Source organism: Schistocerca cancellata, chromosome 1 (assembly GCF_023864275.1).
Source record: "Schistocerca cancellata isolate TAMUIC-IGC-003103 chromosome 1, iqSchCanc2.1, whole genome shotgun sequence".
NCBI lineage: Eukaryota > Metazoa > Arthropoda > Insecta > Orthoptera > Acrididae > Schistocerca > Schistocerca cancellata.
Window position 1 is genome coordinate 600708975 of NC_064626.1, and position 24356 is coordinate 600733330.

The 24356-nt window shown below is 40.8% G+C and overlaps 1 protein-coding gene across 3 annotated transcripts in view; it reads left to right on the top strand.

Annotated features, from left to right (window-relative positions):
- Positions 1–24356, top strand: part of LOC126182260 (calcium homeostasis endoplasmic reticulum protein) — a 306481-nt gene that overhangs the window by 213766 nt on the left and 68359 nt on the right. For 2 of the 3 annotated variants that reach the window (XM_049924835.1, XM_049924837.1), the window contains one exon: positions 698–883. In XM_049924835.1, the coding sequence (XP_049780792.1) occupies positions 698–883 (186 nt within the window). The remainder of the gene's footprint in view (positions 1–697; positions 884–24356) is intronic. The other variant, XM_049924836.1, reaches the window with a different exon arrangement.

Genomic DNA, 24356 nt, shown 5'->3' on the forward strand with positions numbered 1-24356 from the left:
AATCTTCCCAAAATTTTACCAATGAACCGAAGACGACTATCTGCCTTATGATGATTGTATATATGTTATTGTTTGGTAAGCTAAACTTTTGTGAACTTGAAACTTCTGCACATGCTGTTGTTCACATAGTAGCATCCAACACGGTGACTAGGAACCTTCAAACAATTACTGCATTGGAGAAATCTCAAACAGTATTACCCAGAGAACCCAGTTTCTTATATTAGGAAGGAGAGAAATAGAGAGAATGAAAAGCACATGCTGTTATTGCAAAGATAACAATGCATTTCCCTCTAATGACATAAGGAAAAAATACCCTAAGAATGAAGATATGTTGTACATGATAAGTTTCAAAATTCCAGGAATTTAATAAATAAATATGTTTTTAGAGACTAAGATAAAATTTCTATACGTCCTTTGTCTTTGACATAATTGAAAGCTAAAATAATACTGGAATAAAGGATGCAAGAGTGTGTATTATTAAGTCATTTACAAAGCAATATATACGAAAATATACAAAATTATGCTTGCAATTAATGTATGTGAATCCTTAATAACTCATAAAGCTCTAGCTTTCTGACTACTACATATTTTCATGTTGAAATTAATCTGATTTCGATAATATAGATTCATGTGCATGACTTTTTATATTCCTGTACTGAATACTTTTATGTGCTTGTGAAATGCTAACTCTATTCAGACGGATTATTGACAGCGAAGGCTGGGAGAAACTCGGACTTTATGAATATTATCGAGCCAAGAATGCAGCCCGAAAGAAAAAGGAGGAAGAGATTCAAGGTGGTCTGCGGGAACGTTCCAAATCACCCTCTCCTGTGATAAGCCGGAAGTCAAAGAGCAGATCTCCACCAAAGAAGAGATACCGCAGGTATTATGTTCACTTATTCAGTTATGAACTTTATAAGCTATTTAATGTTGTTTGCCTGTACTAGTCATATGTGTTGAATGTAATTATTATTTATTTACCTTAAATTGCTTATTTATCAACTTACAACTTGACATTTTTCATGTAGAAATCGTTGTCAAAGGGGAGAGAAGCAAAAAGTAAGAGGGAGAAATCCCATGGCTGGCTGAGATTTGTATATTAGAGCTTTCTATATGTAGTCTTGACATTTACCTGCTCTAAACATTTGGTCATCATACATTAGTGTGAAAAATTGTTATGTCATCAGTGTGATAGCAGGAAAGAGAAATACTGGAAAGGTTTAAAATCAAGGAAAAAAACCAGGAAAGAGGGGGAAAAAAAAAAAGATTTATTGAAAGTGTAATAGGATGTCGATAAGAAAGGACGGGTAAGCAACAAATCTAAATTAAAATCACTGTCATTACATTATTGTTGTTTTTGATTATCCTGATACAAATCCTATACTATGAACAGAGGGACATGATTGAATATATACTTGTAAATAGAATTTATGTAAGTTGTTCAAAATAAATTAATTGCAACATGTATATATCTTTGTGTGCAAGTAGAATGTTGCATGCTATACGCATCCGAAATGAGCTACCTGAAAGGGTGTATTTTACCTCTTCTCTGATAAGCTACGTTTTGCTCCCACATTAATATATTCTATCATGTATTTGTGTGATATGCTTTGTGTGATATGCTTTGTGTGATTCAATGGCTGTCCCTGTAATTTGTCTCTTTTATTGCTTCAATGATTAGATACTATTTCCTTCTACAGAAAAAAAATGTGTGTAGCAGGCAAAATTTTATGCATTATTTTAATTATGTAAATACTATAAGGAAAGATCTGGCAGAATATAAATAATTTTGGAGTAGTGTATACCACTCACGAAATAGCAGAAATGTTAAGTCATCGGCAGGCAAACACAAAAGAGAAATAAAACTTGCCAGCTTTGACAATAAATCCTTTGACAATCTAGGACACACACACACATGCATGCAATTTTGTGTGTGTGTTATTTGAAAATAATGACAACAGAAAGTATAATATCCTTCCAGGAAAGACGTATGATGTGAGTTAGTGAGCAGTTTCCCCCTCTTGAGGATCCAAAATTTCTTGCTCACTCAACAAACGTAACATATTTGTATCAGAATTACATCACACTGTGGAACCTAACAAGTACACATACAAAGTTACGTCAATGAGATCACAGCAGCTCATCCATTCACAACAGCAGCTGTTATGTTTGCTAATGTTTCTTTCGAAATAGTCCTAGAAACTGACCAAAGTCGGCATCACCAGTTGAGGGACATATAGCAAGATGCCCAAACATTGTTCTCACATGAAATAAGTGCAGCTTTTGAGCAATAGGTGCTCGTGCATCGAGAAAATTGCAACCCTAATTATACTTGGGTGCAGCCTTTTTAACACAAAGTTGTGGCCCAAGCTATCCTCGGGCATGCTGTCCAAATGTTAAGGATGTGGAACAAGTCAAAGTACTGTCAAATAGGGTAAAGTTGATCACTGTGGTGAAGTTGACCAAAAAATAAAAATAAATGTTTTATGTTAAACAACAAAACATTGGTGATGGAAGTGCTTTTATTTTAGTTATCATATTCACTACAAAAGTTCTTAATTTGTGGCCGTGGCTAAATGTACACTGCTAAGAGCCTTGGCTGAATGTTCAACTTTTTCAGGAGTGATTTTTAAACTTTTTTAATGAGCAAAACATTAATTCAGCGACTGGCATAAAACAATTCACATGTCTAGGTCTTATGTATGTCATGTAACCTAATGAATGCAGCAACAGTGTGACACATTGGCTACAGCAACAGTTGTTGGTAACAGTCTGGTGGTGGAATAAGGAAGTCATTGTTGCAGGTACTTGTACGTTAATGTGTGAATTTGTCATGTAGGTCGCGCTTTTTTTTTTTTTTTTTTTTTTTTTCCATACTGCTGTAAGTATTGTCAGTGTGAAAATTCCACACGTATACAAATGCTGATCAGGTAATTGAAGAAATGTAACCTGGAAGTTTTACAACTGGATCTTACAGAAGTTTTATATAACGGAAAAGTAAGCATTAACAAGGCTTGCCAAGTGTATGAAATTCCCAAAGGAACCCTTATAGACAAGAGTCAAGGTTGTCATGATAAAACAAAGTTGTCAGTCAGTTTTTAGTCGTAATGAAGAGTGCATGTTTCATCAGAATTGCAGGAGGCAAATTTGTGATCACAATTTTTTTCCCCTTAAACTTTCATTGTATGTTACTCTGTTATTAGTATTCAAATTTAAATATTATGACAACTTTAAGCAGATAATTGGCCTGGTGCAGTACAGCCAAGCATAGAGTAGGGGGGGGGGGGGGGGGGGGGGGACCGTTTGCAGTAGGTACTTATTCGGACATACCACTGTACTTAGTTAATTACATGTTCCATAGATCATTGGAATGATTCTTGTTATCGAAATGATGTGGAAATAGTCATTGTAGATAATATGTCTGCATCAAACCAGTCTCAGGACTGAAGACCACAACAACAACAGATAAGATGTATACATGAATAGTGTTAACATTAATGAACACTTTTTTTTTATTTTTAGTCCTACTTGAGCAACTAATCTCTCTCTCTCTCTCTCTCTCTCTCTCTCTCTCTCTCTCTCTCTCTCTCACTCTTACTGGCTACTAGTTTTGAAGTAGAAATTCATCAATGGGATAGAAGGAATTGTCCAGGAGAAATGATTTTAAATTAGGTTTAAAACTTGCTTCACTACTGTCAGACTTATAATATTACTGGGAAAAATTATCAAAAAATTTTGTTGCTGCATATTGACTCCTTTCTGAGGCACTGACAGCTTTAATAAAGGATAATAAAGGTCATTTGTCTCTCTAGTGTTGTAGATACGTATATCACTCTTCTTCTCAAACTGTGATGTATTATCTACGATGATATGTAAATATGTGTATTATGTTTGTTGACATGAAAAATGCTGAGTTGCTCTGTGGTTGAGAGTGCATTTACATTGTAGGTCCACCTGTAACTGGCTGGGTTAGTCAGTTCAAATGTCAAAGCAAGGCAGTGGTATAAGACCTCCAATAGGACTATGCCTAGTTGAAACCAACCTTCAGGCATATGACAGCTTTACCTTAGCTATTACTCTACTTATTAGAGTAGGAGTCAAATAGTATGCAGTACACACAAAATATGAGACTGTTAATGATACATATATCATTGGTTCTTTTCAGAATCTCTTTACTGATGTAGAAAAGTTTCCACTTTCTCCATCATGACTCTCCTCAAATAAAATTTTTGCAGCAGTAGATCCAAGAAGGAAGAATTATGGCTGCTCTTGGAACTGCAGCATCCACTTGTTTTCTGCTTCTGGGAAACAAAATTGCATCCTTGTGACCACTTTGACTTTTTGTATTTCTTTCCAGTCCGCTTTGACCCCGTCTGAGGACAGTATTCCATTTTATGGGGAAATCATGCTGCTCATCCGAGATGATGTTCATAGTCAGACCATCTCACTCAGTACACAGCTGTGAGCTGTTGTAGTCTGCATTTTCCTTCCTTGCTTCACGTTTTCTCATTTTAATCTCTAAATGTCTACATCCCTCTGCCATTCGGTCTCACCAGGGCAGACTATCTATTTGGTTAGCTACCTCACTCCTTTCTGCTGCCCAGTGACTTTAATGCACACCATCCCCTTTGGGACTCTTCCAGAACCTGTCCAAAAGGTGCCATGTTGGCTGATCTTCTCATTCAGCTTGACCTTATATGCCATAACACTGGATCACCCACATTCTTTTCAGACTCCAAGCACGCCTATTCCCATTTGGACCTCTTGCTCTGCACTGCCCAGCTTGACTGTCCTCTCACGTGGTCCATTCTCCCTGACCTGTACTCGAGCAACCATTTCCCGTGTGCTATCCATTTGCTGACTCCTACCCCACCTTTGTGTAATCCCACTTCACAGATTTATAAGGCCAACTGGAGGCTTTGCTCCTCCCTGGGACCTTCGGTGAATGACATTCCCCCAGTGGTAATGTCCAGGTAGAACACCTTAAAAGTGTTATCCTTACCACCGCAGAACGTTCCATTCCTCACACTTCATCCTTACCCCTCTGTGTCCTGGTTCCTTTGTGGACTGGGGCATGCTTTGACATAACTTACATGTGGAGACATGCTCTCCGTGCTTTTAACCCTCATCCTTCGATGGCAAACTGTGTTCATTATAAAAAGTTGTGTGCACAGTGTCGTCACATTCTTCGGGATAGCAAAAAAGCTAGCTGGATTTCATTTACTAGTTCTTTTATCAGTTCCACTCCCTCTTCCTTCATGTGGACCAGCCTCCGACGCCTCTCTTGGACCGAGGTCCATTCCCCAACTTGCTGCCTGACCATAGCAAAAAATGTTATTGTGGAATCTGTGATCTCCAGCACCTCAGGCCAATATTTTGCAGAGATTTCGAGCTCCACCCATTGTCACCCTGTCTGCCTCCATCGTAAACGAGTGGAGGCAGCTCAGGTGATACCCTTCTCCTCTCAGAACTGTGAATGTTACAATGCTGCCTTTACTATGAGGGAACTAAATCAACCTCTCACTTCATCCTGATCTTCTATCCCAGGCCGGATAACATTCACATTCAGATGTTGCAGCCCCTTTCTCTTGTGGGCTAGCACTTTCTTCTTCATATTTACAATCACATCTGGGCAGATGGCACATTTCCCAAGTGCTGGCATGAAGGCACTATCATACACATACCTAAACCTAGTAAGGACAAACACCTTCCTTCTAGCTGCCACCCCATTTCTCTCACCAGCTGTGTTTGCAAGGTGATGGAATGTATGATTCATGCCAGTCTGGTGGCTGGCTAAAGTCTTGCAATATGCTAATCATGCCACAATGTTGATTTCAAGTGTGCCATTCTGCAATTGACCATGACAACCCATGTCATGAACGGCTTTCTGTGGAAATTCCATACTGTGGCCATGGTTTTTGATTTGGAGAAAACTTACGACACCTGCTCTGTGCTCTCTACGCATGGGGTTTCCGAAACCACCTAACCTGTTTACTTCAGGAATTTTAAAAGACAAGATTTTCAGTATACGTGTGGGTTCTGCCTTTTTAGACACTTTTATCCAGGAAAACAGCTGCCTTTTCGTCGCCGAATTTGCGATCTATTGCAGTTTTCCATGGACTTGACTTTTTGAGTGGCATCTTCAGCAATGTCTCAATCATCATTACTTGTATAGAGTCAACACTGGCTTTCAATTTCCCACTGACAAAACTGTGTGTATGAATCTTTGGTTGATCAGTGGGTTTCTCCCACCGTCTTTATGTCTTGGGCGTGTCACTCTTCCATTCGCTAAAACTATAAAACTCTGGGGCTCACTCTTGGTAGAAAACTTTCTTGGTCCTCCCATGTGTTTACCTGGCCACCCGCTGTACCCAGTCCATCAGTGTCCTACGAGTCCTAAGCGGTACTCCGTGGAGAGAAGATCGGTCCACCCTCCTCCAGTTTTACCGATTCCTGGTCCATTCGAAACAAGAATATTGGTGTTTCATTTATGCATCTGCACGTCCATGCATCCTATGTCATCTAAATACAATCCAACATCATGGAATCCATTTGGCGACTGGCACCTTTTACACTAGCCCGGGTGTAGTCCCTGTGCAGAAGCTACCGAACTACCAATGCCATACCGAGGGTGATGTTCTCCTCAGCAAATACGCATACTGTTTGTCTGCCATGCCCAGTCACCCATGCTATACCCCCTTCTTCGATGACTCCTTTGTCCGCCAGTATGAGACGCGTCCTCCTCCTCTGCTACTTCCTTGAGTTCACTTTCGGCTATTGCTCCGGCAGCTTAACTTCACGCTACCTGCCATTTTACTGATGGAAGTAAACCATTCACCACCCTGGCTCGTGTGGTGGCCTGTTTTGACGTTGGACTTTGTTTGCTTCCTAAGGAAACTACACTGGTCGCTCTTGGACTGATTGCGGTGTTGAGTATGCCTTAGTCATTGGTACAATTTTTGGTATCAGCTTCCGGAACACTGCTCAGTATTTACAGCAGAGCTCTTCGTCTTGTATCAGGCCACGCAGTACAGCCACGACACAAGCTTTTCAGTTGTATTATCTGCTCTGATTTTCTCAGTGCCCTTCAGAGCCTTGTGTGCTGTACACAGTCCATCACTTAGTGCAATGGGTCCAAGAAAGCTTCTACTTGCTCATTCTTTAGAGAGCCACTGTGATGTTCATGTGGTTCCTGGTGACTTCGATCTGACGGGAAACTAGGTTGCTGACTCTTCTGCCAAGGCTGCAGTCCTACCTCAACTCGCTAATTCTTTCGTTCCTTCCAGTGATCTCTGTGATACTGTCTATGAGCAAGTAGTGTCACTTTGGCATGGTCTTCTCTTCATAGAAATAAGCTCCAGAGAATTAAACCTCTCCCAGCGGCTTGGCCAACCTCCTCTTAGCCCTCTCAGCGCAAGATCGTTTTAGCTAGGTTGCGTATTGGGCACTGTTGTTTAGCCATCACCATTTTTTAGCCATCACCATTTTTTAAGTGATGATCCCTACCACTTCTTACTCATTGTCATCAACCTTTGAAAGTTCACCATTTCCTGACCAAATGCCCTTTTTTTAACCACTTATGTTGTAATGTATGGTTGCTGTCTGAGTTATCGGCTATTTTAGTGAATGACGTGCTGACTGTCAACCGCGGTTTACTTTTTATCTGTCATAGCAATATGGCGAAGGATATTTAATCTTTAGTTCGGGACCTCCATTGTCTCTACAGCGTATATTCTGGACCTTTCTCCAAGAGGAAGGCCTTTTTCTTAGCTCCCTTTCTTTCTGTCCATTAGGCTTAACGCATAGTCACTTTTATCTTCTTTTTCGTATTAATGTTCTGAGTATCTGACGTGGGTGCATATGACCTCAGCTGTTTTTGTGCCCTAGAAGAAAACAAACAAATGTACCTATATACAACTATCCTTTCCCTTTCCCACTCCCTCCAGGTTGCTGCTTGCATCCAACATGATAGTTGCATTCTGGACTCAGATGCTGGTGTTGGTGGCCATGTGTGCATGAGGTGTGCTTGCTTGTGTGTATGAGTAGTGTGTGTTTCTCTTTGCTGATGAACCTGTGGCCAAAAGCTTATGTAAGTGTCTCATAATTGTTCCTATCTGCAACTTAACATGTCTTCTTTACAGTAAGTAGCAATGTATCTTTTCCTACATTGTTGATACTCCTGTCTGGAGTTTCCAGTGTTTGATTTTGCCAAATGGCTTTCCTTCCATCCCACAACCCTGTGAAGTTTTCCTTTCTTAAGCTTCTCTGTAACATTACTCTTTTCAGTGTCCATTCTTCTTATATTTATTCACTGCCTTTCAAACGGCATCTTCTTCCGAGCCACACTGTATCAACGATTGCCCGTGTACAGCACAGACTTCGTGACCATGTGGATTATTGATGCAGAATCTGATACTCGCAAATTTTTCCTCTTTCCTATTAACCCCACCTCATCCCTCATCCGGACATACTTTAGCATTCTATTTTCCCACTGCCCCGTGACACATGAACTTTTGATCCTCAACCTAACCCATCCCCTGCCCACCCCTCTTACCTTATCTTCAAAACACACTCACTCACGCACTCCCATACGCCGTCATTTCTTTTCTCCCAGGTTTCTGTATCAGGGTATAAATGACCCACGAGATCCGGGAAAACCCTGGAATTTTTTCATCCAGGAGAAACACGGAATTTTTTAGAATTCCGGGAATTTTTCATTGTTTTTGTTTTCAGTTAAATTTTGTAATTTTGACTGGTAAGATCCGATACTCTGACAAAGGATATCACTGTATCTCACTACTGCAGAATAATACTGCAGCCATAAAGCATGAACGAGAGAAAAACAAAAATAAAACTTAAATTGCAAAGGAAATGCACCATATACAGCAACAAAACACAGTGCTCATACAAGTGTCTGCCAACAGCAAAATGTGTCAAAGGAAGACTAGGCAATGTTCTGTAACAAATTGCCTCCGATGAGTGTGACGTCACAACTGTTTACATTAGATTCATTTTAGCAGTTATGAGCGAGGTGATGTGCATGGCGCAGTTGAGTAGTACCTTCTCCCGCTTCTGGCTACATAAATGTAGCTGTTGGCTGTGTAAGCAGTCGCAGCAAGCAGCTAGATGCTACTGGGATAAATTTTACTGGAGTGCCCAACTGCCAGATTCTTGCATGCGCAGCAGGCCCAGATCTAGGAGGGGGGTGGGGGGCAAATTCATACTCTTGAGGGAAGAAACCTTGTTTCACAAAGAGACTAGCATCCAGCACACGTTAGTCTATCAATTATTCATATGACTTTGAAACGCATCCCTAACGGTTTTTGAACATTTTTGAACACATTCTAAGTTGATTTCTGAATGAATCGTAAGTTGATTTGTGAATGTGTGCATAGTGTACATGATGTCCTCTGTCAGGGGAATCCTTGTCGCTTGTAGGAACAAACTTTCCTACAAACAAAAAGGGCTATACGAGCTGAGTGGAGTAAGGCTGAATGGATGAATGCCAACCACTGTCTGATTGTGTGGTTGATTAGGTTTGCGAATGATAGTGGTGTTATAATTACTAGCTAAATCCATAGATTCAGACTATATGAGTGGAAATAAACGAATAAAAGGTAAGAAGGATTATGTATTACCTTCTCGGTGTATCCAAGAAAATGAAATTTTGCCAGAAAATTTTTGGCCAGATCGCTATACTGGTAAGGGCCAGTTGTACAGTACCCAGCTAGCATCCTCTTTAAGTTCTATTCTGGAAGAAGCGCGGAAAATGCGTTGTACGAACTTGTAGCAATGCAGGATAACTAAAACAGTGATTCTGGCAGAGTTAGTGGAGTAAACCTGTGAATAAGCTTTGACATTGGCAGGAATAGTTACAGAATTAGTGATAACAAGACTGTTTATTAGAGCAAGGAAGGAGAAGAAACGGCGACATCACACAAATTATGGAACAATATGATGATTCCAAGTTTGTATAAAAATTTCGTACTACTGCTTTTCGATCTCATACTTGAGAAACTGGAGCGTATGAATGAAGCGTGAAACTATTTCCTAATGTAAAGCTTTTTGCTTGTAGTAGGCCTAATAGGCATTTGATATTAGTACTTTGTGAATTATATTCTGTCGTTAGAAAAAGGACCGTTTGTGCCAAAACAGTCTCGTTTATTACATTTGTATTACAATTGTTGCAGTATTAGAAAGGTCTATTTTGTTTTATCTAGCAGACAGTGACAAAATAGACGTAATCAGATCGGGAAACCACATCAGTCTTGGGTCCTATTTGCATTAACAGCTTTTTCAGTATTAGACAACGACATTTCGACTTTTCATGTAGCAAAACATTTGATGAACTTCGATGAGATAATAGATTCTTTCACAGAAAGGAAAGCACGCCATGTAAAGCTGTAGCAAGATTAGAGAGAGAAAAATTCTAGGAGCTAAGGATTGAAGAAATGTGTATTGCCTTGCTTGCCTCATGTCTTTACTGGGTTTATGTATCCTAGATTTAATTTTATGTCACACAAAGCAGCAAGTTGTTAGTTGATAGGGAATAATGAGTGCAAATTTTCTGAAGGAGTTCTTATTAAAAAAAAGAAAAAGAGGGACAGGATGTCATATCGGCCGATTGTAAACAGGAGAGGCACCACAGGACATTTTAATTTCCACTGTCCTGAATATGGTTTGATGGCATCATTACAACATATACACATTCCAATTCCACAGAGTGCAGTACAGTGATGTGCGATAGAAGAATGCTGTGTGAGGAGGCGAGGCACTGCCCTTTGGCACACTTTTGACCAAATAACATGTCTTACATTTCCTCGAACACATATATTTTATGCATGAGACTCTTCAGAAAGATGTGCTCTACAAAATGAACATATTTTTGAAATTCGATTTTTAAAAAATTTTGACGTCCTATCTCAAACACTCGAGGGAGGAGTGGGGTATTGCCCCGGTTCGGAAATATCGTAGATCCGCGGCTGATGCGCAAAGCAGTCCGAGATACAGTGGGGAAGTGGGTAGTCTCCACATGACCCGTGTTTACATTTAGTGATTTTGCTGTTTCCTCTTCGTTTACTGCTCTCATGTCAAATGAAAACAAAACAGATTTCTGCGGCCGGGAACTATCAAGTGAGTTAAAATACATTCACATAATTACGGAAGGCTAAAATATGTTATTAGTTGCAGATTTTATTTTATTTCCACCTTTCTGACAGTCAAGCACTAATTGCCTCGCAGAACAATGAAGTTATTTTTGTCGGTTTGCTAAAGAAATTTTCTTTTATTAATCTTTTATACTGAGGCAGACAATATAAATGAAATGAAGTGTTTAATTCCACACACTGTTCACTGCATTTCAAGTGCACGTTTTCAACTTCTAGCACGTATGGCATTATGCCATAATAAAGAACCAAACATGAGATAACCCAGTACTGGTACGCCAAGAAAATTTACATCCTGAAAACCACATTGAAAAGCTTAATATCAGGTCGTGGCCTACTTAACTGGAAATCTGGACATACGAATGTGCACTTTAAATGTGCACATTTTAGTATGGGTCACGAAATTCCGATGCTCTTGGAGTATCCTATGATGTCTTGTTTCTTTTATGACATAATGTACGATCTTTTAATGTTTTACTCGTACAGAACATACGGGCTCCCTACAACACAGTAGCTGCGTAAGCGCGGTGACGCCTGTCATCTGGCGCTCTCTGGCAACTGCAGAAATGAACCTATTTTTAACAGGTCATGGGAAAATACTCCAAATGGTGGTTTGAAAAGCGTTACCATCAAAGTACTATTCTGGCAGCTACAACGGAGCTATGTGCGATAATGTATGATAAATTTCTTAAATCACAGAGCGTTTGACTCTCATTTAAAAATCAACTCTTTGATGACAAGCCATTTAGATGAGTTTCGAAGCCAGAAGATCTAACATTTCTGTCGTTATTAAAATTTTACTGGTACATTTATGTGATATATCTAAGAAAGCTTATACACGCATAAAAGACCAACATTGTATGTGAAAGCTTTGTGTTTCCTGTAGCTACACTATGTATATTAATTTAAAACATTAACTTTTTCTGTTTGTGTGTTCGCGCTACTTAATAGTGATGTTGCTATTGGCTGACTACATCACATGACCTAAGCTCTTAATATTCGCTGTCATTGGCTGCAAGATCACGTGTCATAAGCTATGACTGGCTTACAAAAGTGCATCGCAATCTCAATTTCAATGCTTCGGAAAGTAACATGCAGTGTTTGGCGGAATTCGAATTTATACTTTCGTAATACAAAAATATGCAGCGTACATGTTGCTGCACATCAAAGAGCTTTCCAAACCCCTTTTTTTCCCTGTGTTTAGTTTTCTGAAGTGCCGGGAAATTGTACTCCCATGTATAAAACCATAATCATTCAAAGAACTTATAAGTAATATAGGTCCGAGATATAATGTGCTGTCAGTTAAGAGGGAAAAAGTATGTTTACACCCAGGAGAAAGTGTATTTTTAACCGGGAAATCCGGGAATTTTTTTTCCTTGTCCACGTATACACCCTGTGTATGTTTTAACATATTTGTGCATATTTTTATATGGTTTCTTGCATTGTTGCATGTTTTGTGTATTTGTGCCTATTTTCACATATCTGTGCATGTTTCTGTGTGTATTTTGAATATTTTTCACACTTTTTTAAACTTACTTAGCTCCTCTCATAACCATCAACACCTATTTGCCCCATTTATGCATCATTCCTGTTTCCTTTACACCATTTCCTGCCACAATGGACCTCTGCTCCATCTTTCTGTACCAGTTCAGAAAAGTTTACCTTTCCCTGGCTAACACCCATTCTCACATCCTGCTTCTCAGATGCTGCCTAAACCATGGAATCCTCCCAAATAGCCTAACCAAAAAGATTCCTTTCTCTGGATATATTTACCGAGCGAGGTGGCGCAGTGGTTAGCACACTGGACTCGCATTCGGGAGGACGACGGTTCAATCCCGTCTCCGGCCATCCTGATTAGGTTTTCCGTGATTTCCCTAAATCACTTCAGGCAAATGCCGGGATGGTTCCTTTGAAAGGGCACGGCCGATTTCCTTCCCCATCCTTCCCTCACCCGAGCTTGCGCTTCGTCTCTAATGACCTCGTTGTCGACGGGACGTTAAACACTAATATCCTACCTCCTCCTCCTCCTCCTCCTCCTCCTCTGGATATCACTTTTCCTTTCACATTGACCTACACCTTTTCCAATTCTGTCAATCCCTGGCTATCGCAAACCTAGTACTGCAAAAACATATGTCCATGCCACAGGCATCCCAGAACCACCTCCCCTACCTCCACAAGATACTCCTGTGCAATCCCCACTCCATACATCACATCTCTGTAATTGAATCCCTTACTCTCCAGCACCAGGAGGAGCATTCCAGACACCACCTCTGTAAGTTATCCAACTTACTGAAATCCTTCTGCCACTTTGGGGCAGCGCTATCCAGCCCCTATCCTACCCATAGCATTCCAGCACATCCATGCCTCACAGCATCTACATCCTCCGTAGCTGACCTTTTTAACTTCGCACGTTCCCCAAGACTCCCCACCAACTCTCAACCAAATCCAAATCCAGAGCCAAAACATTTGCATAATACTGTTGTTGACTTTTCCACCAAAACCCTCAGTTGATTGTCTGACACTTCCACCTTGCCAGAGTGATCCCATCCCAGAAGTCCAACAAAAACTCCAATCCCCGCTTAAGGTCTTAGGTCCTTCCCAGAAAATCCCCCCCCCCCCCCCCCCCCGCTCCTGAATCCATTTCCCTTCCCTCCTCACTACTATGATACACCCACCTTCTACATGCTCCCTAAAATCCACAAATCCAACAATCTTTCATAGCCCATTATGGCTGGTTGTTGTGCCCCATGGAAGGAATTTCGGCCCTCATTGACCAGTGCCTCCAACCAGTTGCTGTAATCTTCTCTCCCACATGAAAGAAACCGACTTCCTTCATTGACTCTCCAGCATCCCCACCCCTTCACCTCCTGAATCTTTACTTGTCACTGTTGACGCCACATCCCTATACATCAACATTCCTCATGCCTATGGTCTTACTGCTGTTCAACACTACCTTTCTCAATGTCCTTCAGACTCCAACAAACTACTCCATTCCTCATACACCTTACTACCTTTATCATATCCCACAACTACTTCTCCTTTGAAGGAAAGGTATACAAAGAAATCAGCGGCACAGCCATGGGCACTTGCCGGGCACCTCTTATGCCAGTCTTTTTATGGACTATCTACAGGAACGTTCCTAGCCTCCAAAAGGTCAAACCCTAGTCTGGTTCAGATTCATTGATAATACCTTTCATGATCTGGACTCAAGGCCAAGACACCCTATCTCCATTCCTTAACAACCTCAATATTTCTCTCCCATCTGCTTTGTGTGATCTTCCTCAACACAGTGTGCCACCTTCCTAGAAGTTGTTCTCCTCCTCCGTAATGGTTCCACCCGTGCCTTTGTCCACACTAAACCCACCAACCCCCAACAGTTCCTGCATTTAGACATCTGTCATCTCTTTCATACCAAAAAATCCCTCCCATGCAGCCTGGCCTCCCATGAATGCTGTATGTGACAAGAACTCCCTTGCTAAGCATGCTGAGGGTCACACCAAGCCTTCACAGACAGGCACTATCCCCAGACCTTGTCTGCAAACAGATGCCTCATGCCATTTGGTCTCACACTTCCAATGCTCCCACCATCCCCAAGAAACAGCCACAAAGAAGTGTCCCCTTTATCATCCAGTACCACCCCAGGCTGGAACAACTGAACTACATCCTTCATCAAGACTTTGATTACCTATCATGATGTTCCTCTGGCCAGAGTTGACCTGCAGTATTCTTGTCTGTGGTAAGAGATAACTAAAAGGAGTATCCTATCTTTTGGACTAATGAGTTATGACCCCCTTTTTGGGTTTGACCTCCACTTTCCAAATTCTACAGAAGTGTGGGCCATTTGGGGAAGGACGCCTTACGTGTTGCATCTTGTATCCATCATACCCTGAGAGCTTGTGTACCTACTATTTTAATGGAAATGTAATTGCGTCCATTATCCACCTTTTTGGCCAAGGAAGTCTTACGGGGTCCATACTTTACATCCATTGTGCACTGTCATCTCCTGCACCCACGATAATAATGTATCTTTTTGTGCCCAATATCCACAATATCCAGTGCGGTAGCCAATCTGTCATGGGGGGGGGGGGGGGGGGGTCATCATATACCCTCTTGGTTGTAGTCCCCTGACAACACAGGAATCACACTACTGATGCCTGAACTACAAACACCACACGTATGCCTAGGAGTAGATGCCCATCTTCTTGGGGTATCAGGATTCCCGGCAATGGCCATCGCACTGTGGCCTTTGCTCTGACTAGGTGGTGCCCATGGGAATAGCTCCAGATTGGAGTGGGTAGCATCAGGGCAGATGATCTGCAATGAAACGTATAAAGTTGTCCGATGCTGGTGGTCAAAAGGCTCCAGCAAACTCTAAGAGAGGTAAGGTGCAATATAATGCCGAGAGGTATGATCACAAATTGTTCCCTTCCCTGGCTACACAATGAAAGGAACATAGGAGAGGCATACTCTCGTAAATACTTAGTTTGTGCAAGGTAAGATGAGGAATCCTTTATGATGACAAAGCCTCTGTTTTTCATTGAGAACTTAAGAGGACAAGTTTGGGGAAGAAGTGGGAATATCCAAACTGCAGAATGTGTCAGTCCTGATAAAAACAGCATCCCCTGCCCAGTCGCGTGCATTGCTCATCTGTGCCAAGTTGGGTGATGTCCTGGTCTCCATCACGCCCAAAACGAGTATAGATGTGGTCCAAGGGTTTACGCTCCATAGAAGATCTCGCCTTGCAGTCCGATGACGAATTGCATGCCAACCTACAGCGACAAGGTGTTCACTTCATCAGGCGTGTGTGTTTAAGAGACCTAAAGACCACAGAATTGCTACCCATGCCCTTATCTTGGCCTTTTAGGATGATTCGTTGCCTGAAAAGGTCAAGGTAATGGTCTAATGGTGTGATGTTAAACCCTATGTTCCTCCCCTATGCAGTGCTTCAAATGCTGGAAATTTGGGCACATGTCCATTCAATATAACACCAGCCCCTATACATCGGGAATGCTAGTGCCTGTCTCACACAAACATTCCTTATGCCCCTCCCATTTGTGTCATCTGCAGAGAGCACCATTCTCCCTGTTCGCCGGACTGCACCATTTATCAGAAAGAGAGGAAGATAATAGAATATAAGACCCTGGATAGGCTGACATTCACAGAGGCAGAAAAGAAATACGACTGTCTTAACCCTGTACAAGTGACATCCTCATATGCTATGGCTACGATGACATTTTCCTCTATGAAAATAGCATCCCCATCAGCTATGCGTCTTAAAATGAGCCCCCAGGGCTGCCAGACTATGGCTGCCCCCCTGATAGTTGGGGGCACTCCTCCTCCCTCTGTTACTATAACATCTATTTCAGGGCACCGTCCCCCCCCCCCCCCCCCCCTCCCAAGCCATTGGAGACATTGGTCCCCACTCTGTGGCCAGAGAACAACGGCCTCCTCTAGCTCCTCTCACAAGGAAGGGGTCCCTCGGACACTACCTTCCAAGGGTTCTGCTGCTGTGAAGCCGGATCACCAGCCAGTGGCTTCATGATCATCGTAGGTTCCTGAGAAAACTCGAACTGCCCACAGCCAGAGAGAAACCAAAAGAGAAGTGAGAGGACAGGAAGAAGAAGAACGTAAAGAAGAAAGAGCCCCAGCGGCCACCACACTACCATTTCCTGCAAGTTGCCATTCTGAGGATGAGTTGGAGATCTTAGTGCCCACCGAGGACCTAGACCTCACTGGAGCCTCCGAACCAATTTACCTAGAGACCACAAGCCCTCAGTAGGTGATTGCATGTAACCCTGAGGCGTATATTGCCTCTGTCTTGCCAGAATGTTACGCCCAGCCCTATCCCCTTGCCACAAGGATCATATCCCTGTGTAAGACCCAGGTGCAAGACCTGTCCAATATACCCACCCAGCACTTCCTATTCCAGTCCTGTCACAGGTTTCTCCTAACGCATCGGGGGTCGGGCCACCTGTGAATGCAGCCATGTCATTAACCTGTTCTGCTGCAATCATTACATAGCTTTTTATAATGGTATCACTACCAACCAGCCCTCCACCAGGATGAATGGCCACGGCCAACCTATGGCCAAGAGCAAAGTGGACCACCTTGTGGCACAACATGCAGCTGAACATATTGATTTCAATGGCTTCTTCATTAACCAAGCCACCCAGATCCTCCCATCCACCACAAGCTTTTCTGAACTGCGCAGATGTATGTTATCCTTAAAATAAGTTCTCCACTCCTGTAATTATTCCGCCTCGAACCTACGGTAACGTACTGTCCCCACACCCTTCACCCAACAGTTTCTATCAATCCAGTCTGTCATATCATCTCCTTCCCATTCTAGTCTCCCACAATCTTTGTTTCCTTCCCTCTGCCAAAGCACCCGCCCATGTTTGCCCGCTCCTCTCCTTCTTCGTTCCTTTTTTCCCCACCTCCCTGCTGCACAATTTCCTGACATTGCATATGTTGGCATTGTAGTCCCCAACCAGTCCACCAGACAGTGTTTCTCTCTCTCCCCATCTGTACACTACCACCCCTTCCCCTTCCCCATCCCCTCCAGATTGCTACATGCATCCCACGTGTTAGTTGCATTCCTGCCCAAGATGCTGGAGTTGTGCATGACCTGTGTCCGTATTTGTGTCTTTGAATGGTGTGTTTCTCTTTTGCTGATGAAGGCTGTGTGCGAAAGCCTTATGTAAGTGTCTTCTTAATTTCCTGTATTCAAGTAATCTTCATCTGTTTTATGATTGGTTGATTTTATGTGCTGGGAATTTTCCGATTTTTTCCCGTGCTTTCTTTCTTTACTTATCTGTGCATATGATTTTGACATGAGCTTGTATAATTTGAAATGTTATTTCTTCTGGTGTTTCCAGTGATGTGTGCTTTGCTTAGTCTGTATGCTTTATTTTCACAATTCCGGGTTGTTTACAGGATTTACATACGTTAAATGGGGGTTAGTATCTCTTTCTTGACTGCAAAAGAAGTGTGTTTTTTGGGACTTGTTTGACTGTTTTATTTCTGGAAAAAAAAAATGCTTGTAGTTCCCAAAATCCATTGCCTCTTCGTAAGTCAGTCTTGGTTTTTGGAATGTCAGTATCTATATTTTTTGTTCATTTAGAGTCTGTTGTAGTTCATACAACTTCCTTGCTTATAAGAGAATATGTTAGGCTGGTGCATAAGTTCATAGCATTTTTCCACATGTTGTGTGGACACAACTGATACACATGAGAGGCTTTACTCATGAATAATATAATCTTTTCTCACTATTTGCAATATTCTACCAATGCTGTGGCAACTTTTTGATTCCGCGACTGTAGAAATGACGTGATTTTGACACGCAGAACTCGTCGAACAATCATCAGAGCATGTTTTCATCCAGAAAGGAAGTTGGCTGAAGATTATTCGATAAAAAATAGAAAAGGTGAAAATCTGAGGGTGTAAGATTAAGTGAATAAGGTAGACATGGAATAACTTCCCAACCCAACTCCTGTATAGCATCTTTTTGTCAATCTAGCAGAATGTTGGCAGGTGTTACTGCAGAATAGCATAATTTCATGCATTCTTCGTGGTTATTGTTCTTGGACTGAATCTGCAAGACATCTCAGTTGTCGACAATAAACGTAAGAAGTGGTGGTTACACTGGGAAGCAGTTTGTAGTACACTACGTCATTGTTCCACCAGATGCATAAAATACATAAAATTATCTTTTGTGGATGCACGCACGTCTTTGTATGGGGTTGCTGCTTTGTTTGGGCTGAACCATTTCTTTCTTTTCCATATGTTAGCATAAAGACACCATTTCTCATCAGCAGTAGATGTTGTTCATGGGCCATTTGTTGATGAACAAGCAAAGATGCAGATATGGTCATATTTTTGTGATTTTGTCTTAGAGCATGCGGTACACATACACCTGTTCTTTGAACCTTTCCCATTGCATGCAAATGTCGCACAATGATGGCGTGATCGCAGTTCATCACATTTGCCAGTTCTCGAATACACTGACATGAATCATTGTGGATTAACGCGTTTAAACGATCATCATCAAACCCCACAGTTCCTCCTGAATTTGGTGAGTTACTAATGTCAAAACAATTCTTGTTAAAATGAGAAATCCATTTTCTTGCCATGCTCGTGGTATTATCCCTATACAAGACACAAATGCTTCTGACTACCTCAGCAACTCAAACAGAAGAATATGTTGGAAATGTTCTGATTTATGTACTTGGCACTCCATTTTGTAGCATCTACAGCTCCACTCACTATTTCCAAATGATGATATAAAACTCTTAATTGATAAATAAACCATAGCCACCAGAATACCGACATGCAAAGCAAAGACACTATGACCTTAGTCATCAACTTAATATATGGTGTGCTGAAAAAAAGATTTGGGTGAAGTTGGCCAGACATTTCTGTTTGTGTTGCAGTCCATATGCCCCAGAAACCAATTGTCTTTACTTTAATAATAGCAAAACATATTAGCACATTATTGAAATTTTTTATTCCTGAATAATGGGTGCCTTTTTTTGAGCTATTGTAAGTGCTTTCAAATCTTTACGCAGATTGTTCTTATTCTTGGTATTGGTCTTGGGAACTGAGATGTAGGTTGAAAAATGGATGTAGTACTTTCAACTGTTCTCAGTAGGGATCATGTGAACTGAAAAGTAGTAGTTAATTTACCCTGTACTTTGAGCAAATGTATATATGATGTAATTTCATTGTCATATTCACGATAAAAGAAATTTTAATTGAACACTTTAAGACATGGAAAATTTTAGCTTCCCTTGGAGAGTTGTCCCAAAATATGATACTGTATGATATAATGAAACAAAAATGTCTAAAGAATTCCATCTTCTTATGTTTCCTCTTCTGACAAGTTTGGATTCCAAATAGTTATTTGTTTAGGCTTTGTAGCAGCTTGGTAGTATGCTCTCCAAGCTAGTATTTATTGTCAAAGTATTTGAATAAAACAAACTGATGGAAGATCAGTAATGTCCACAAGAAAACACTATAGCCACATGACTGAAACTTGGAGACACCATGTTTAATTGTTTCCCAATCAGATGATAACTGAATGCTTAATTCATGGGTCGTGAAGTTTATACCCATTGCTTACTGTAAATCAGATTCCAGAATTACATTTGATAATATAGTATTCTGTACATCATATAATAGTCTATAAATAATAGATAATATACTATGCTACTTTGGAAGGGCTCCTGTGTTGTGTGAACTAAATGTGGAAATTATGAGAGCAGCATAAGAGGTGGGTGCGCAATGATTGCATACAGTTGTGAGAGCCATATGAAAGGAAATGATGGCTCCAGAAGACTAGAAGAGGGCAATAATTGTACTTACATTCATGATAGGAAATTGAAACGAGTGTTACCCTGTGTGTTACTGTGCAAAAATCTGAGAGATGAATCTGGAGAACAGTGGAAAAGCAGCTGAAAGAAGAACAGTATGGCATCAGGCCAGGAACATTCACAGTAAATCTGATATATACTGTGAGACAACTGCAGTAACACCACCATGAGTATGGAAAGGTATGCGTACGGTCTTCTTGTATTTGAAGAAGTTATATGACACTGTATTCAGAAGTAAAGTATGGAAGGCACTAAGAAGGAAAGAGAGAGAGAGGAAATGACACTGAGGATAAAATGGTAGTACCAGGGAAGTGTAAGTTGTGTGAGAGAAGAGAGAGAACAGTATGACTGACACAGGGGGATGGTCTGAAATAAGGAACTTTTCATCATGGTGTTGGATGATATGATGACTCAAGTGGCAGGAGAGATTGGATACAGGATGACTGTGATGATAGTTGCTGGTTACGTGAAATTAGATGCTTGGGAAGAAGTTGTGCGATAATACGGCATAAAATTTAATGGAAAGAAGTGTGAGGTACTGCTCACAGAACATAAAAGGATGCACTACAGCAAACATGACTGGGTTGGGTACAGCTGAAAGCTGTGGAAAATTTCAAGTAGCTGGGGAGACAACACAGGAAAATGGAAGTAATTACCAAGAGGTAAGTGAATGGGCAAGCTAAGCTTACTCTTTATGACAAGTGTAAGTGGTGTGTTACGGTAAAAAGAAGTCCTCCATAAAAAAGTAAGGTGGTGGTTACCAAACATATTATAGACCAGTTTTGTTTTACACCATTGAAACCTGGGTCATGAAGGAGAAGGAAAAAGGAAGAAGTGAGCAAGGGATACAAAGTTCTTGAGAAGTCAGATAGGTGTAACAAAAATGGAAAAGTTAAAAAATGAAATGGTCAAGGAAACAACACGAGGCATCCATACAAGAAAAGATTGGAGAAAGAGAGTGTAGGAAATGAGAATGTGTAGAAGATAAACAATATGAAAATGGACAGTAGGTCAAGGGGAAGGCCAGGGGACAAGTGGCTAGTGGATGAAAGCACCTGGAAGATGGGAGAGCCATGGGCCAGAGGAGTGTCAGAGAAGTGGTAGGAAGGCCGGAGAAGGTAGTGAGGCTTGTGTTCCAAGCAGAGTCTGCCATTGGTGGGAAACAGTGTTGTGTAGCTGTAATTGTCAGAGGGTTGAAGGAGTCTGTCCAGGAGATTTGTTTGTAAAATGAATCGGAAGTGGCCCCCACCACCTAGCAGTACCCATGCCTTTATTGAATGTCTCAATCCGTTATTATGTAAAGGGTGTGACTTTTTTGAGCCCCAAGCACAATATTAGATCATATTTCTCTGATATCCTACTGACACCAATTGCTGTTGCCTTGTATTGCCCTCCTAATTTCTGCAGCATCCTTGACAACTCATATACATTCCAGTGCCACTATCTCTATCCCAAGATTCATTCTTCTGCAATAGTTCCCACTATAAATGTGTCCCATGCGTGCATCCATCCATCCATCCATCCATCCATCCATCACCATTTACTGTATTCCTGCTACTGCTAAGGCCTACAGCGTCAAAGACATACTGACATAAGACAATTCATTTTGTTTACCAAATAATGTGTGTTCACTGTAACGGTTTTTATATGGAAATGACTACCACTGAATTGAAATGTCTTGGAAAAGCCAGTTATCAGTTGCTGAGTGTTCTCTACAGCTGCCCCAATTGCCTGCTATGCCACATTTGGATGCTCCCATACAGTACACGGTACTAGTTTCTCTGAATTCCATTCTTTAAATGTGTCTTTACTTCTCATTTTGTCACTTCTGTCATCCCTGTACTGAATATGCCACAGTGATTAACAGTGTACAATCTTTGATGTCCGTCCTCTCTCTGAAACTTCTACTTCATCCTTGTGTATCTCATCCTTACAACAGGTTGATCCTTCTCAAATTAGGATGTGACTTACATGCCGTATCTTTCCATCCTTCACCAATCAATCACACTTTCCATCCTGAAGATTCAATAGACAAGTTCTAGAAGCTGGGAGTAGTATATACTACTTCAAGTTTTGCTACTGGCATTATTAGAAAATTTGTCTTCTGAAAGCGGGAGGACGGCGGTTCAATCCCGTCTCCAGCCATCCTGATTTAGGTTTTCCGTGATTTCCCTAAATCGTTTCAGGCAAATGCCGGGATGTTTCCTTTGAAAGGGCACGGCCGATTTCCTTCCCAATCCTTCCCTAACCCGAGCATGCGCTCCGTCTCTAATGACCCGTTGTCGACGGGACGTTAAACACTACCCACCACCACCACCATCTTCTGAAAGTATGGATTGTGACACAGTCCATATGTTAATCATATTAAATATGAAAATAAAACTCAAAAGGAAATTAAATAGAAGCAGAGTGAAATTATTAGACACCACACAAGAAATCTGACTAAAGAAAATATAAAAGAATACTTCATAAAAAAAATAGAAAGTAACCTAACAAAAATCAGACTGGCCAGTAGCAAACAACAATATGTTGAAAGCAAATGGAAACACCTTAAGAACAGTATTCAAGAAATAAATTCTTAAGTTGTAGGAAAAAGAAAAGACTTAACAAAATTTGATTTAACAGAAAGTGCCAAGAAAAAGTGCTGGAGAGAATAAATTCAAGGGAATTGTGGTTTTAAGAAAGGAACAGTGTGACACTGCAGGAAAGATGCTATAAAATCTGTCAGGAAACACAGTGAACCCCAAGATAAAAGGAAAGTGAATCAACATGATATGAGACGCGGAGGATGATTTAAGCATCATAGGGCAAGGTAGATGTATCAAAATATTTTTAAAACATATTTTGGTAAATTAACTAAAAGGGAACAATTTGTAAATGCTCAGCATAGGAAAATACTGACAAACAAGAGTTATATACAGAAGTGATGGAAAACATACTTTTCACAACTACTCAACTGCAGTTATCTACTTTAAATTTGAAGAATCTGATACAGTTGATATACAAGTCAGCACCCCATCAGCAAACAAAATACAATACGCAATAATGAAATTGAAGAGTAAGAAGAATTGTTGTGAAGACCAGATGTACTACTAGATTTCACTTATAAAATCCTATCAATTTGCCTATTAAACATGCTGATCCCAGTAACTGAAAAACTAAGTAGGGAATACAAATGTAATTTCTGCATGAAGGTATCCGCAGTAGATCATTTATTCACTTTAGGACAAATAACTCAGAACAGGTGGGGATTTGATGTAGTTGCCCACATATAATTTCTGTATTTCAGGAAGGCCTATGATACCTTACATCGACACACACTTTTGAATATAATGAGGAAATTGGAAATATCCTCAAAGTTAATCAGATTAGTTAAAATGTGTATAGGTGTATTCTGGACTGAGATGAGGGATACCATTTCACCTGTTTTATGTAACCTTGTTTGAGAAAAGATCATTAGAGACTCCAGTAAAACTAATCCACAAGGGAAGCGACTGCAGATGATGGGGCATTAATAACAAGTTTCAAATTAGAATTAATCAGAATGAGGCAAAATTACTAAAAAATCTCTGAGAAAACAGGGGTGTGTGGCAATGAAGGAAGATGAATACCTGATCATAAGTAGGGAAATCAGAAGTAATGCACTTTCAGCTGTGGATGGATTCAGTTTCAAGACTGTTGACTATTAGAGAGCCTTTTTAGTAATAATGGTAGAATGGGTATAGAAATAGATGCCCATCTAGCAACAGCGAACAAAGAACTTTTTATTTTCATCAAAGTTCTAAAGGAAAAAATCACTTGGTACTAACTTCGAATGGTG